Here is a 12,394-nt window from a genome sequence, read left to right as displayed (position 1 = left end):
TTTGGTATGTTATTGAAATTGAGTTGGTATAAATTAAATCAGAGTGTTATAACTTTAGGATGTTAAATGTAATTCCCATGGTAACCACAAAGAAAAGAGGTATAGAACACATACAAAAAGAAATAAGAAAAAAATTTAAACATTTCACTACCAAAAAAAATCAACTAAACACACATACATAAAATAGTATTACAGGAAATAAGGGACACAAAAGTTTAAAAGACACATAGAAATAACAGAGATGACAGGAACAAAATAATAAATATTTACAGAAATGACAAAAGTAACAAAATGATCTAAGTTCCTCCTTCTCAGTAGTTATTTTAAATGTAAATGGATTAATCTCTACAACAAACACATATGACCCAAGTATATGCTTTCTTTAAGAAATTCATTTTAGGTCCAAAGATATAGACAGTTTACAAACGAAGAAAGGAAAAAGGATATTCTGTGCAAATAGTACCCCAAAGCAGCAGAGAGGGTTACACTGATATCAGAAAAAATAGGCTTTATATCGAAAAAGGTAACAAGAGGCAAAGAAAGACACTATATATTAATAAAAAAGGTTCAATATGGCAAGAAAATATAACAATTATAAACATTTATGCACCTAATGACAGACCAGGAAAATGTGTACAGTAAAACCTGATGGAATTGAAGGGAGAAACAGACAGATGTATAATAATAATTAGACACTTTAATACCCACTATCAATAATGGATAGAACAACCAGATTAAAGAAAAATAAGGAAACAGATGATTTAACAGAAGGAACTAACTATATCTAACAGACATATACAGAATACTTAACAATAACAGCATATACATTATTCTCAAGTGCATTTTATATTTTACAGGCTAGACCATACATTAGGTCACAGATTAAGTCTCAATACACTTTAAAAACTTTAAAAGACAGCTATCAGTGTGCCTGGATGGCTCAGCTGGTTAAGCGTCTGCTTTCTGCTCAGGCCATGATTCCAGGGTCCTGTGATCAAGCCCCACATAGGGGCTCCCTGCTTAGCGAGGAATCTGCTTCTCCCTCTCCTCCTCACTTGTGCTCTTTCTCCTTCCCTCTCTCAAATAAATAAATAAAATCTTTAAAAAGAAAGTCAGTTCTCATACAACGTATCTTCCCATCACATGAGCATGAAGCTAGAAGTCAATAACATAAATCTGGAAAATACACATATTTGTGAAAAATAAAAACACACACTTTAAAACAATCAATGGATAAAAAAAATCACAAGGGAAATTAGAAAATACTTAGAGATTAATGGAAATGAAAATACAAAATACCAAAACTCAGGGATGCAGCAAAAGTGGTGCTGAGGGGGAAATTTATACCTATAAATGCTTATATTTAAAAAACAAGAAAAATCTCAGGGTACCTAGATGGCTCAGTTGGTTAGGCGTCTGCCTTTAGCTCAGTTCATGTTCTCGGGGTCCTGGGCTTCAGCCCAGCATCAGGTGCTCTGCTCAGTGGGGGGGTCTTCTTCTTCTTATCCTGCCTTTCCCCCCACTCATGCTTACTCTCTCTCTCTCTCTCTCTCAAATAAATAAAATCTTTAAAAAAATAAGAAAAATCTCAAATCAACAACCTATCTTTATATCTCAAGAATCTAGAAAAAGGGGCGCCTGGGTGGCTCAGTGGGTTAAGCCGCTGCCTTCGGCTCAGGTCGGGATCTCAGGGTCCTGGGATCGAGTCCCGCATCGGGTTCTCTGCTCAGCAGGGAGCCTGCTTCCTCCTCTCTCTCTCTGCCTGCCTCTCTGCCTACTTGTGATCTCTCTCTGTCAAATAAATAAATAAAATCTTTAAAAAAAAAAAAAGAATCTAGAAAAAGAACAAATTGACCCAACACAGCCAAAGGAAGAAAATACAAAAGATTATAGCATTAATTAGAGAAAAGAAAACCTATAGGGAAATATCAGTGAAACCAAAAGTTAGTTCCTTACCCTCCTACACTGTTGGTGGGAATGCAAGCTGGTGCAACCACCCTGGAAAACAGCTTGGAGGTTCCTCAAAATGTTGAAAATAGAACTACACTACGACCCAGCAACTGCACTACTGGGTATTTACCCTAAAGATACAAACGTAGTGATGCGAGGGGGCACGTGCACCCGAATGCTTATAGCAGCAATGTCCACAATAGACAAACTATGGAAAGAACCTAGATGTCCATCAACAGATGAATGGATAAAGAAGATGTCGTGTATATATACACAATGGAATACTATGCAGCCATCAAAAGAAATGAAATCTTGCTATTTGCGATGATGTGGATGGAACGAGAGGGTATCATGCTTAGCGAAATAAGTCAATTGGAGAAAGACAACTATCATATCATCTCCCTGATATGAGGAAGTAGAGATGCAACATGGGGGGTTAAGGGGGTAGGAGAAGAATGAATGAAACAAGATGGGATTGGGAGGCAGACAAATCATAAGTGACTCTTAATCTCACAAAACAAACTGAGGGTGGCTGGGGGGAGGGGGTTTGGGAGAGGGGGGTGGGGTTATGGACTTTGGGGAGGGTATGTACTATGGTGAGTGCTGTGAAGTGTGTAAACCTGGCGATTCACAGACCTGTACCCCTGGGGATAAATATACATTATATGTCTATTAAAAAAAAAGTTCCTTGAATAAAATCAACAAAATTAATAAACCTTTAGCTAGATGGACTAATAAGAAAAAAAGAGACTCAAGTACTGAAATAAAAAATGAAAGGACATTATCACAAATTTTACAGAAATAAAAAGAATTACAAAAGAATACTATGAACAGCTGTACCCTGACAAATTTGATAACCTAGATGAAATGGACAAATCCCTAAAAACACAGAACCTACCAAAACTGAATCATCAAGAATTAGAAGACATGAATAGATTTATAATGAGTAAGGAGACTGAATCCTTAACCAAAAATATCCCAACAAAGAGAGCCTGAGACCCAATGATTTCACTGGTGAATTCCACCAAACATTTAAAGAAGAACTAATACCAACCCATTAGGATGGCTACATCAAAAAACCAGAAAACAATGACATGGAGGATATGGAAAAATTGGAACCTCTGTGTCATGCTGGTATAGCTGCTATGGAAAACAGTATAACAATTCTTCCAAAAAATTAAAAATTACTACTTGTTTTAGAAAGATGGCGGAGTAGGAAGATCCGAACTCACCTTGTCCCAGGGACACACAGAGATAATAGCAACATCTATGTGACTAACTTTGAAAACTATCTGAAGACTGGCAGAACAGATCCTCCATAGGTAATCATAGAGAGAAGGCCACACTGATAGTGGGTCAGGGACTTTGCTCAGAACAAATTCTCGGTGGGACTAAACACCAACAGGAGTACATCACATCACAGAGAGGCAAGAGGATCAGACCCCAAACCAGGTACCTCTGGCAGGACCTACACTGCAAAGGGCCCACTTTGAAAATGGGCTGAGCTTAACTCTAAGAGCTTTAATTATTAGCAGGGCTTAACTCTATGAGCTTTAAAAATTCAGGAAACTTAATTCTGGGAGAGCTGCAGGTGAGAAGAAACTGAGTCTCTGAACATAAAGAACCAGCGTACTAAATAACTAGGCTGAGAAATAGAACAAAAGCAGCAGTCTGAAAAGTGCCTAGGGTAGAAGTTAAGATTTATTGACCAATCTCAGAACGTGTATGGTGGGGAGGGCAAGAAACTACAGGAAATTTCTCAGAGAACAAAAGTGCTAGCAGGCAGCATTTGTCTTCCACTCTCCCAAACCAGATGGCCAGATGATTGCAGAAGCTAGAGCTAACACTCTCCATCTACCTTGCTAGCACTACATGTCCTGTCCTGGTGTTACCCTGCAGACCCACCCCTTCCAACCCAGAGAAAGGGTCCCTCCAAAGTGGCTTCTGCCCCATCACACCCTGAAGTCTGCCTCAGCTGGACCAGCACCACTCCAAAGTGACTCCTGCCCTGGGGAAGTGGAAAAATAACCCACACACCAGTGTGCTCACAGTTCTTGCAGCCTGGCCTCTTAGCTGGCTGCACAGGGAACAAGCACTGCCCTTTGGTGTGCCTACAGCGGTGGCAGGAGAGGCTAACTGCAGACAGCTAGACTGACAGCTGGGCCCATCCACCAATAAGACAGTGGTTGCTGCAGGCAGGCCTTTCAGCAACATGGGGGCCAAACCCTGCCCAGCTCATCCATAGCAGGCAAAGGAGGTCACTGCAGTCAGCTGGGCTGAAGGCAATCACAGCTCAACTACAACAGGAGGGTGCAGGCAGCCCACACAGGGGACACTCCTAGAGGACCTGGTTCTAGTAACCTGAGGGGATTGTGCCATAAGGCAGCACAGGACCTCTTCTACAAAAGACCACTACTTTCAAAACCAGTAGACATAAGTGCTCAAGCTAATACATAGAAACAAACACAGAGAGTTAGACAAAATGAAAAGACAGAGGAATGAGTCCCATATAAAATCACAAGTCAAAATCGCAGTAAAAGAACTAAATGAAATGGAGATAAGCAATGTATATAATAAGGAAATCCAAATAATATTCAGAAAGATATTCAGTAAACTTGAGAGAAGAGTGGAGGAACTCAGTGAGCACTTCAACAAAAAGACAGAAAATATAGAAAATAACCAGTCAGAGCCTTAGAATCCAATAACCAAAATAAAAAGTATACTAGAGGAACTCAAGAGCAGATCAAAGGAAGCCAAAGAATGGATCAGCAATCTGGAAGACAAGGTAATGGAAAGCAATTGGCTGAACAGCAAAAAGAAAAAAGAACAAAGTAAGTGAGTAAGTAAGTAAGTAAAAGGAACTCCATGACATCAAGTGTAATAACATTCACGTTATAGGGATCCCAGAAGGAAAAGAAAAAGAGAAAGGAGAGGAAAAATTCTTTAAAGAAAGGACAACTAAAGATTTCCCTAATCTGAGGAAGGAAACAGACATCCAGGTCCAGAAGTACAGAGAGCCTTCAAAAGATAAACTCAAGGAGGGCCACACCAAAACATATAAAGTAAAATGGTAGGGTGCCTGGTGGCTCACTCAGTAGAGCATGTGACTCTGAATCTCAGGGTCATTAGTTCAGGCCCCACACTGGGCATGAAACCTAGTTCTGGTTTTTTTGTTGTTGTTGTTTTGTTTTTTAAAGCAAAATGTCAAAAAATAATGACAGAGAAGGAGATATACAAAAGTTGAAGGAACTCATCATCACTAAACCAGAGTTATAAGAAAGGTTAAGAAGAATTCTTTAAGTGAAATGAAAAGGCTATAATTAGAAGAAAATTATGAAAGGGAAAATATTCACAGGTAAAAGCAACCACAAATTAAAGGTTATAAAGCCGGTATAAAGGTTAAAGTACAAGAGTAGTAAATAATCATATTTAGGGTGCCTGCGTGGCTCAGTTGGTTAAGCATCCGCCTTTGGCTCAGGTCATGATCCTATGGTCCTGGGATCTAGTCCTGTGTCTGGCTCTCTGCTCAGCAGGAAGTCTGCTTCTTCCTATGCCCCTCCCTCCCACTCGCACTGGCTCTCTCTCTCTCATATTTATAAAACTATCTATAAAAAATTTTGTAAATCAAAGAATACACAAAATAAAAAGATGTAAAATATGACATCTTATGCATAAAATGGAGAAGGGAAATGAAAATTAGTGCTTTTAGAATGTGTCCAAACTTGGGGCACCTGGGTGGCTCAGTGGGTTAAGCCTATGCCTTTGGCTCAGGTCATGATCTCAGGGTCCTGGGATCAAGCCCCACATGGGGCTCTCTGCTCAGCAGGGACTGCTTCCCCCTCTCTCTCCGCCTCTCTGCCTACTTGTGATCTCTCTCCTTTTGTCAAACAAATAAAGTTAAAAAAAAAAAAAGATGTTCAAACTTAAGTGACCATAAATTTAATGTAGACTGCTACACACTTAAGATGCTATGTATAAACTCAACAGTAACCACAAATCAAAAACTTATGATAGATACCCAAAAATTAGAGAAAAGAATCAAAGCACACCACAAAAGAAAGCCATCAAAAAGCACAGGGAAGAGAGCAAGGGAAGAAAAAGGGAACAGAAAATACAAAAATAACCATAAAACAATAATAAAATGGCAATAACTCCATATATATTAGTAATTAATTTAAATATTAATGGACTAAACACTCCAATCAAAATACATAAAGTGACAGAATGGCTAAAAAAAAAAAATCTAAGACCAATGTTATTCTGCCTACAAGAGACTCACTTTAGGCCTGAAAACAAATACAGACTGAAAGTGAATGGGTAGAAAAACTTATTTTATGCAAATGGAAGCAAAAAAAATTTTAAAGGCCAGGGTAGCAATACTTCTATCAGACGAAATGGACTTTAAAACACAGACTATAACAAGATAAGAACTGCATTACATGATAAAGAAATTAATCTAACAAGAGGATATAACAAATATAAATATCTACACACCCAACAGTAGAGCCCATGTATATATAAGCAAGTATTAACAGTTATAAAGGGAGAAACTGACAGTAATACAATTATAGTAGGGAACTTTAATACTCTTTAAATCAATGGATAGTGGGCACCTAGGTGGCTCAGTGGTTTAAGCCTCTGCCTTCAGCTCAGGTCATGGTCTCAGGGACCTGGGATCGAGCCCCGCATCAGGCTCTCTGCTCTGCAGGGAGTATGCTTCCCCCTCTCTCTACCTGCCTCTCTGCCTACTTGTGATCTCTGTCAAATAAATAAATAAAATCTTTTAAAAAAATGGATAGATCACCCAGACAGAAAATTAGCAAAGGAACACTGGCTTTGAATGATACACTAGACCTAACAGATATACACAAAACATTCCATCCACGAACAGAATACATATTCTTTTCAACTGCACAAGGAACATTCTCCAGGACAGATCACATGTTAGGCTACAAAATAAGTATCAATAAATTTAGGAAGACTGAAATTATACCAAGTATCTTTTCCAACCACAACAGCATGAAACTAGAAATCAATTACAAGAAAAAAAATTGGAAAACTACAAATACATGGAGGTTAAACAATATGGTACTAAACAACCAAGGGATCAATGAAGAAATCAAAGAGGAAATAAAATTTACATAAACACGAGAAGAGAAAGCACAATGATCCAAAATCTTTGGGACAAAGCAAAAGCAGTTCAAAAAGGGAAGTTTGTAGAAATAAAGGCCTATCTCAAGAAACCAGAAAAACTACAAGTACACAACCTAATCGTACATCTAAAAGAGCTAGAAAAAGAACAAACAAAACAAATAGAAGGAAGGAAATAATAAAGATTAGAGTGGAAATAAACAGACAAAAAAAGAACAAAAAAAAACCTCAGTGAAACCAAGAGTTGCTTCTTTGAAAAATTAAACAAAATTAATAAATCTTTAGCCAAACTCATCAAAAAAAAGACAGATGACTCAAATAAACTCAGAAATCAAAGAAGAGAAGTAACAATGAACACCACAGATATACAAAGAATTACAAAAGAATATAAATAATTATAGGTCAACAAATTAGACAACCTAGCAGAAATGGATAAATTTCAAGAAACATATAATTTTCCAAACTGAATCAGGAAGAAATGAAACTCTGAACACATCAATCACTAGTATTGAAATTTAATCAGTAATCCAAAAACTTCCAAATAAAAGTACAGAACCAGATGGCTCCATGGGTGAAGTCATTTAAAATTTTAAAAAATATTCAAATATTTAAAAATATTTAAATAAATATTTAAATAAGTGTTAATACCTCTTCTTCCCCAATTTTTCCAAAAAAATATGAGGAAGGAAAGCTTCCAAATTCATTCTATGAGGCTAGGATTACCCTGATACCAAAACCTGAAAAGGACACAATAAAAAAGAACTACAGGCCAATATCTTCCATGAACATAGATGCAAAAATCCTCAACAAAATATTAGCAAATTGAATTCAAAAATACAATGAAAAAATTATTCAGCATAGTCAAGTGGGATTTATTACAAGGACACAAATATGGTTTAATATTAGCAAATCAACCCATGAGATATATTCCATTAACAAGACAAAAGATAAAAACCATATGATCATCTCAAAAGGTGCAGAAAAAGCATCTGAAAAATACATCTGTTCATGATGTATTTCAACAAAGTAGGGTTAGAGGGAACATGCTGCTATATTATAAAGGCCATATATGAAAAACCCAGAGCTAACATCATACTCAATGGGGAAAAACTGAGAGCTTTTCCTCTAAGATCAGGAACAAGACAAGATGTCTACTCTCACCACTTCTATTCAGCATAGTACTGGACATCTTCGCTGCAGTAATCAGATAAGAAAAAGAAATAAAAGGCATTAAAATTCGTAAGGAAGAAGTAAAATTGTCAAAATTTGTAGATGACATGATACCATATAGAGAAAACCCTTAAGGAGTCCACCAAAAGCTATTAGAACTGATAAATTCATTCAGTCAAGTTGCAGGATACAAAATTAATACACAGAAATCTGTCGTGTTTCTATACATTAAAAATGAAGCAACATAGAAAGAAATTAAGAAAATAATCCCATTTACAATTACACCAAAAAGAATAAAACACCTGGGAACAAATTTAACCAAGGAGGTGAAAAACCTGCCCTCTGAAAACTATAAAACAATTAACGAAAGAAATTGAAGATGACACAAAGAAATGGAAAGAATTCCACGCTCATGGATTGAAAGAATTAAAAAGGTCAGAATTCAAAATAATCTACAGATTCAAACTATCACTATCAAAATACCAAGAACATTTTTCACAGAACTAGAACAAGTATTCCTAAAATTTGTATGAGACCCCAAAACACCACAAATAGCCAAAGCAATCTTAAGTAAAAACAACAAAGCTTGAGGTATCACAATCTCAGATTTCAAAATATACTACAAAGCTGTAATAATCAAAACAGTATGGTACAAGCAAAACACAGACACACAGATCAAAAGAACAAAGAGCCTGGAAATAAATTCACGCATACCCAGTCGATTAATCTAGGACAAAGGAGGCAAGAATATATGATTGGGGAAAGATAATCACTTCAATAAATGGTGCTAGGAAAAAATGTTGGGCTCAGCCCTGGGACCCTGGGATCATGACCTGAGCCAAAGGCAGACGCTTGACTGAGTCACCCACCTGCCCCTAAAATTAAGTTTTAAAAACACCATAAAAATTCCCACATCAGAAATAAAGCAGAGGGCATCTCTATATTCATATAATTTTGATTAAAATCATCAAATGTATTTTGATGTATTTAAAGCATTCTCAGTCAAAATGGCAAGGTCACAATGTCTTGTAACTGTGGCCAGACTATGAAGTGAGCATAACACAGGAAATATATTGGAATTGTGATCATAATTACAAATATTCTGGTCATAAACCTTAGACAAATAATTTAAGGTACAACAAATTAATTTCTTAAAATATAATTGTCCTTGAGGAGAAGGACTTAGAAGAATGTATAACACATGAATTTGTCACAGTCAGCCTTGGAGTATAACTATATGGAAAAATCCTTATTGTCCTTATTAGAAAACATGTCCTTATTGGAATACAGTCAAGGAAAAGGATTGCACCTTGCTTCTGACTTTTCACATGAGACTAGCATGATGCACTTGTACATATTACCACACAGTAAACATTCACTGAGCTAAATTAAGCTGCTTGACTTCTAACAGGACTCAGGATATGATCCCTCTCAAATCTGATGTCAGTTGAAACTATACCCATATAACTATAGCCAAGAAAAAATTTCAAAGGCCGGGGGTGAAAGAGTTTGGATTCTGGACTCTGTCAGACCTATGTTTAAATCTCAGTTTAGGGGCACCTGGGTGGTTCAGTCGGTTAAGCAGCTGCCTTTGGCTCAGGTCATGATCCCAGGGTCATGAGAAGCAGGAGAACCTGCTTCTCCCTCTGACTCTCCCCATTTGTGTATTGTCTGTCTCTCTCAAATAAATAAATAAAATATTTTAAAAAAATAAATCTAAGTTTGGTCCCCCACTGATCAAGTATATTAATTTTGGTGGATTACCTAGCCTATTCAAACTTTCCCTCTTTAGAGGCAAGTTTCCTCATTTGCAAAAGGCATGGTGATAATTTCCAGGGCATAGCATGTAAGGCTGGTGATGATAAAAGCAGCAGCTAACACTTAATTGTGTACTTACACTTGCCCGGCATTTTGCATGTGCATAATATGAAGAATATTCTTATCTAATCCTTTAACCAGTCCATCATGTTACTGCTATTCTTTTTTTTCTCCTTAGGTTATTGCTACTCTTAATTTACAAATGAGAAAATGGACGATTAAAATTTGTCCAAGGTCATGTGTAACTGATGAGTAGGCCACGATGAGAAAAAGAGCGTGTGGTCTAATAACCATAGAACCTGATACATAATAAAGGCTCAATAAATGGAAGCTATTATAATTATTTTTCAACTACTAGATTGATCTAAATTATGAGTAGGAGAGAAGAACATCATCATAGAACTATTTTCTATTTGAAAAAAAGTAAAAGGAAAGAGAAATACACTCAAAATAGAAGTAGTAGTTGAGCAAAGAAAAATGTTCTGATTGGGAAATAGCAAAAGGAAAAAGGCAAGATTTCATGATCAACCACATGGCCAGAGAAGCAGGAAAAGTGAGAACAGGAGCAGAGGTAAATCCAACAGCTTAGTTCTTGGCTTGAGATGCAGAAAGGTATTTAGTGGCAATTTTTATTAAGCCCAGAGAGATTTTGGATATACATTTCTCCAAGGAAAACTTTGTCTTTGAAGCATTTTAAAGCATCTGAAAAAATTTACTTTTAAATCTAAGAGAAAGGAAATATGGATTAAATTAAGCTGTGATTAATAATAGTTAAGTTTGGAAAAGTCGACATTTTATTCCCTGGCGCTTTTAATTTGAAAAATCTGTCACTAGTTACATATTTATAAATGTAGCTAATAATTTTAGTTTCTTCTCGTGCTTGGCTGTTTTAAGTTTGGGTTTTTTTTTTTAAATGATTTAGTTATGTTCTTAATTATCTCTACAAGAAATGTGGCTATCTGGACCACAAAGCTATTGATGAGGTACTGTAATCCGTCTGGTAATGGCGGAAAAAAATAAACAACTTCCTGATTTCTGACTGTTCAATGATCACCTTATATAGGAACAAAACCACCAAGCATACAAAAAAGCGTGTTGAATGATAATAGATTAGAGATAAAGGAGAAGGGGCTGAAGACTATGTTCAAGGGACATAGTCTACACTTGATAAATGTTTGCTGGTAGAGGGAGGGAAGGCGGAAGATAGGGTGGGAAGGGGAAGAGGGGAAAACAGGGGATTCCAAAAAGAGCCATACAAAGAAATCCTGAGATGAGAAGGAGAAGCTAAGGAGCTTGGTGGGAGAGCAGATTTTATGCAAGTAAGGCAATATCTGCCAAGAGAAGTGTGGTCAAACTCTTACCTCAACCCATTGTAGAACAACCTCTTGTAGTCAACGTTTATTCTACTGATATTTTCTTTTGTAAGACGTTCAATGGAATATAACCTGCCCACTTGCTGAAAACCAGGAGCTGCTTGTTTGACATATTCCCTGTCGAAAGCTGGCAACCAAAAAATCTGTAAGGAAAAAAAGGAAGTCATTCAGTGGATAATCAGCTCTCCAGGTACAAAGAGCCCCATGTAGAATAAAAGGAGCCTCATTCCAGCACTGGTTAACAGTCTACAGGGAGTGGAGAGAGATTCTAGTTCTTGATGAGATGCAACTTGGCCTAATACTGTTTAATGAACTCTTATAAGGGGGCTTTCACCAGGATTGTTCTGGAGATGAGATTTCTCAGAGTTAACATCCTCAGTCAAAGACCCATTGTGTTTAGATAGCCTCACAGGAGCCAAAGTAGATGAGGGTTGGTAGGTGTGGATGAAAGGTGGGAATCACATTTCCTCTGATTGACGACACTAAAAATCACCTTTGAAAGGGGTCATATCCTGTCATTGGGGAATACTATAGGATTCATCTGTTGAAATAGTTCCATTCGCAGGGAAACACATATTCGTTTCACTCAGCACTCTACCACATTCTGAGAACTTAAGAGATTTGGAATGATTGCTCAAGTGCAGAGAATTGCTTCTGAAAAACATGATGAACAAATCTCTGCTCAAATCTCTGAACAAATAACCAGTTGTTTCTTCTGTATCAATTAAAGCCACATCCTCAAAGCCTCAGTGTTGCCCAAGCCCCTTCTAATAGTTCTATGCCAGTGACAATGCAGGTCACATCACATAATCATTACACACACACACTTTTTTTTTTTTTTTAAACTGAGTGCTGTTTATTTCATTTGGTTTGGAGTAGCAAACAACTTCCATGTTTTCCCTACTGGGGAAAATTCAACTGGGTCATTCTTA

General features: G+C 37.1%; 1 protein-coding gene across 1 annotated transcript in view; it reads right to left on the bottom strand.

The window, feature by feature from the left end:
• Nucleotides 1–12,394, bottom strand: part of GDPD4 (glycerophosphodiester phosphodiesterase domain containing 4) — a 145,705-nt gene that overhangs the window by 34,478 nt on the left and 98,833 nt on the right. Inside the window, exon 12 of the mRNA XM_044260200.1 lies at nt 11,451–11,605. Within this exon, the coding sequence (XP_044116135.1) occupies nt 11,451–11,605 (155 nt within the window). The remainder of the gene's footprint in view (nt 1–11,450; nt 11,606–12,394) is intronic.

The sequence above is a fragment of the Neovison vison genome, chromosome 7 (genome assembly GCF_020171115.1).
Source record: "Neovison vison isolate M4711 chromosome 7, ASM_NN_V1, whole genome shotgun sequence".
Lineage (NCBI taxonomy): Eukaryota > Metazoa > Chordata > Mammalia > Carnivora > Mustelidae > Neogale > Neogale vison.
Note: the sequence above shows the minus strand (reverse complement) of the source record. Positions and strands in the feature narration are given on the sequence as shown.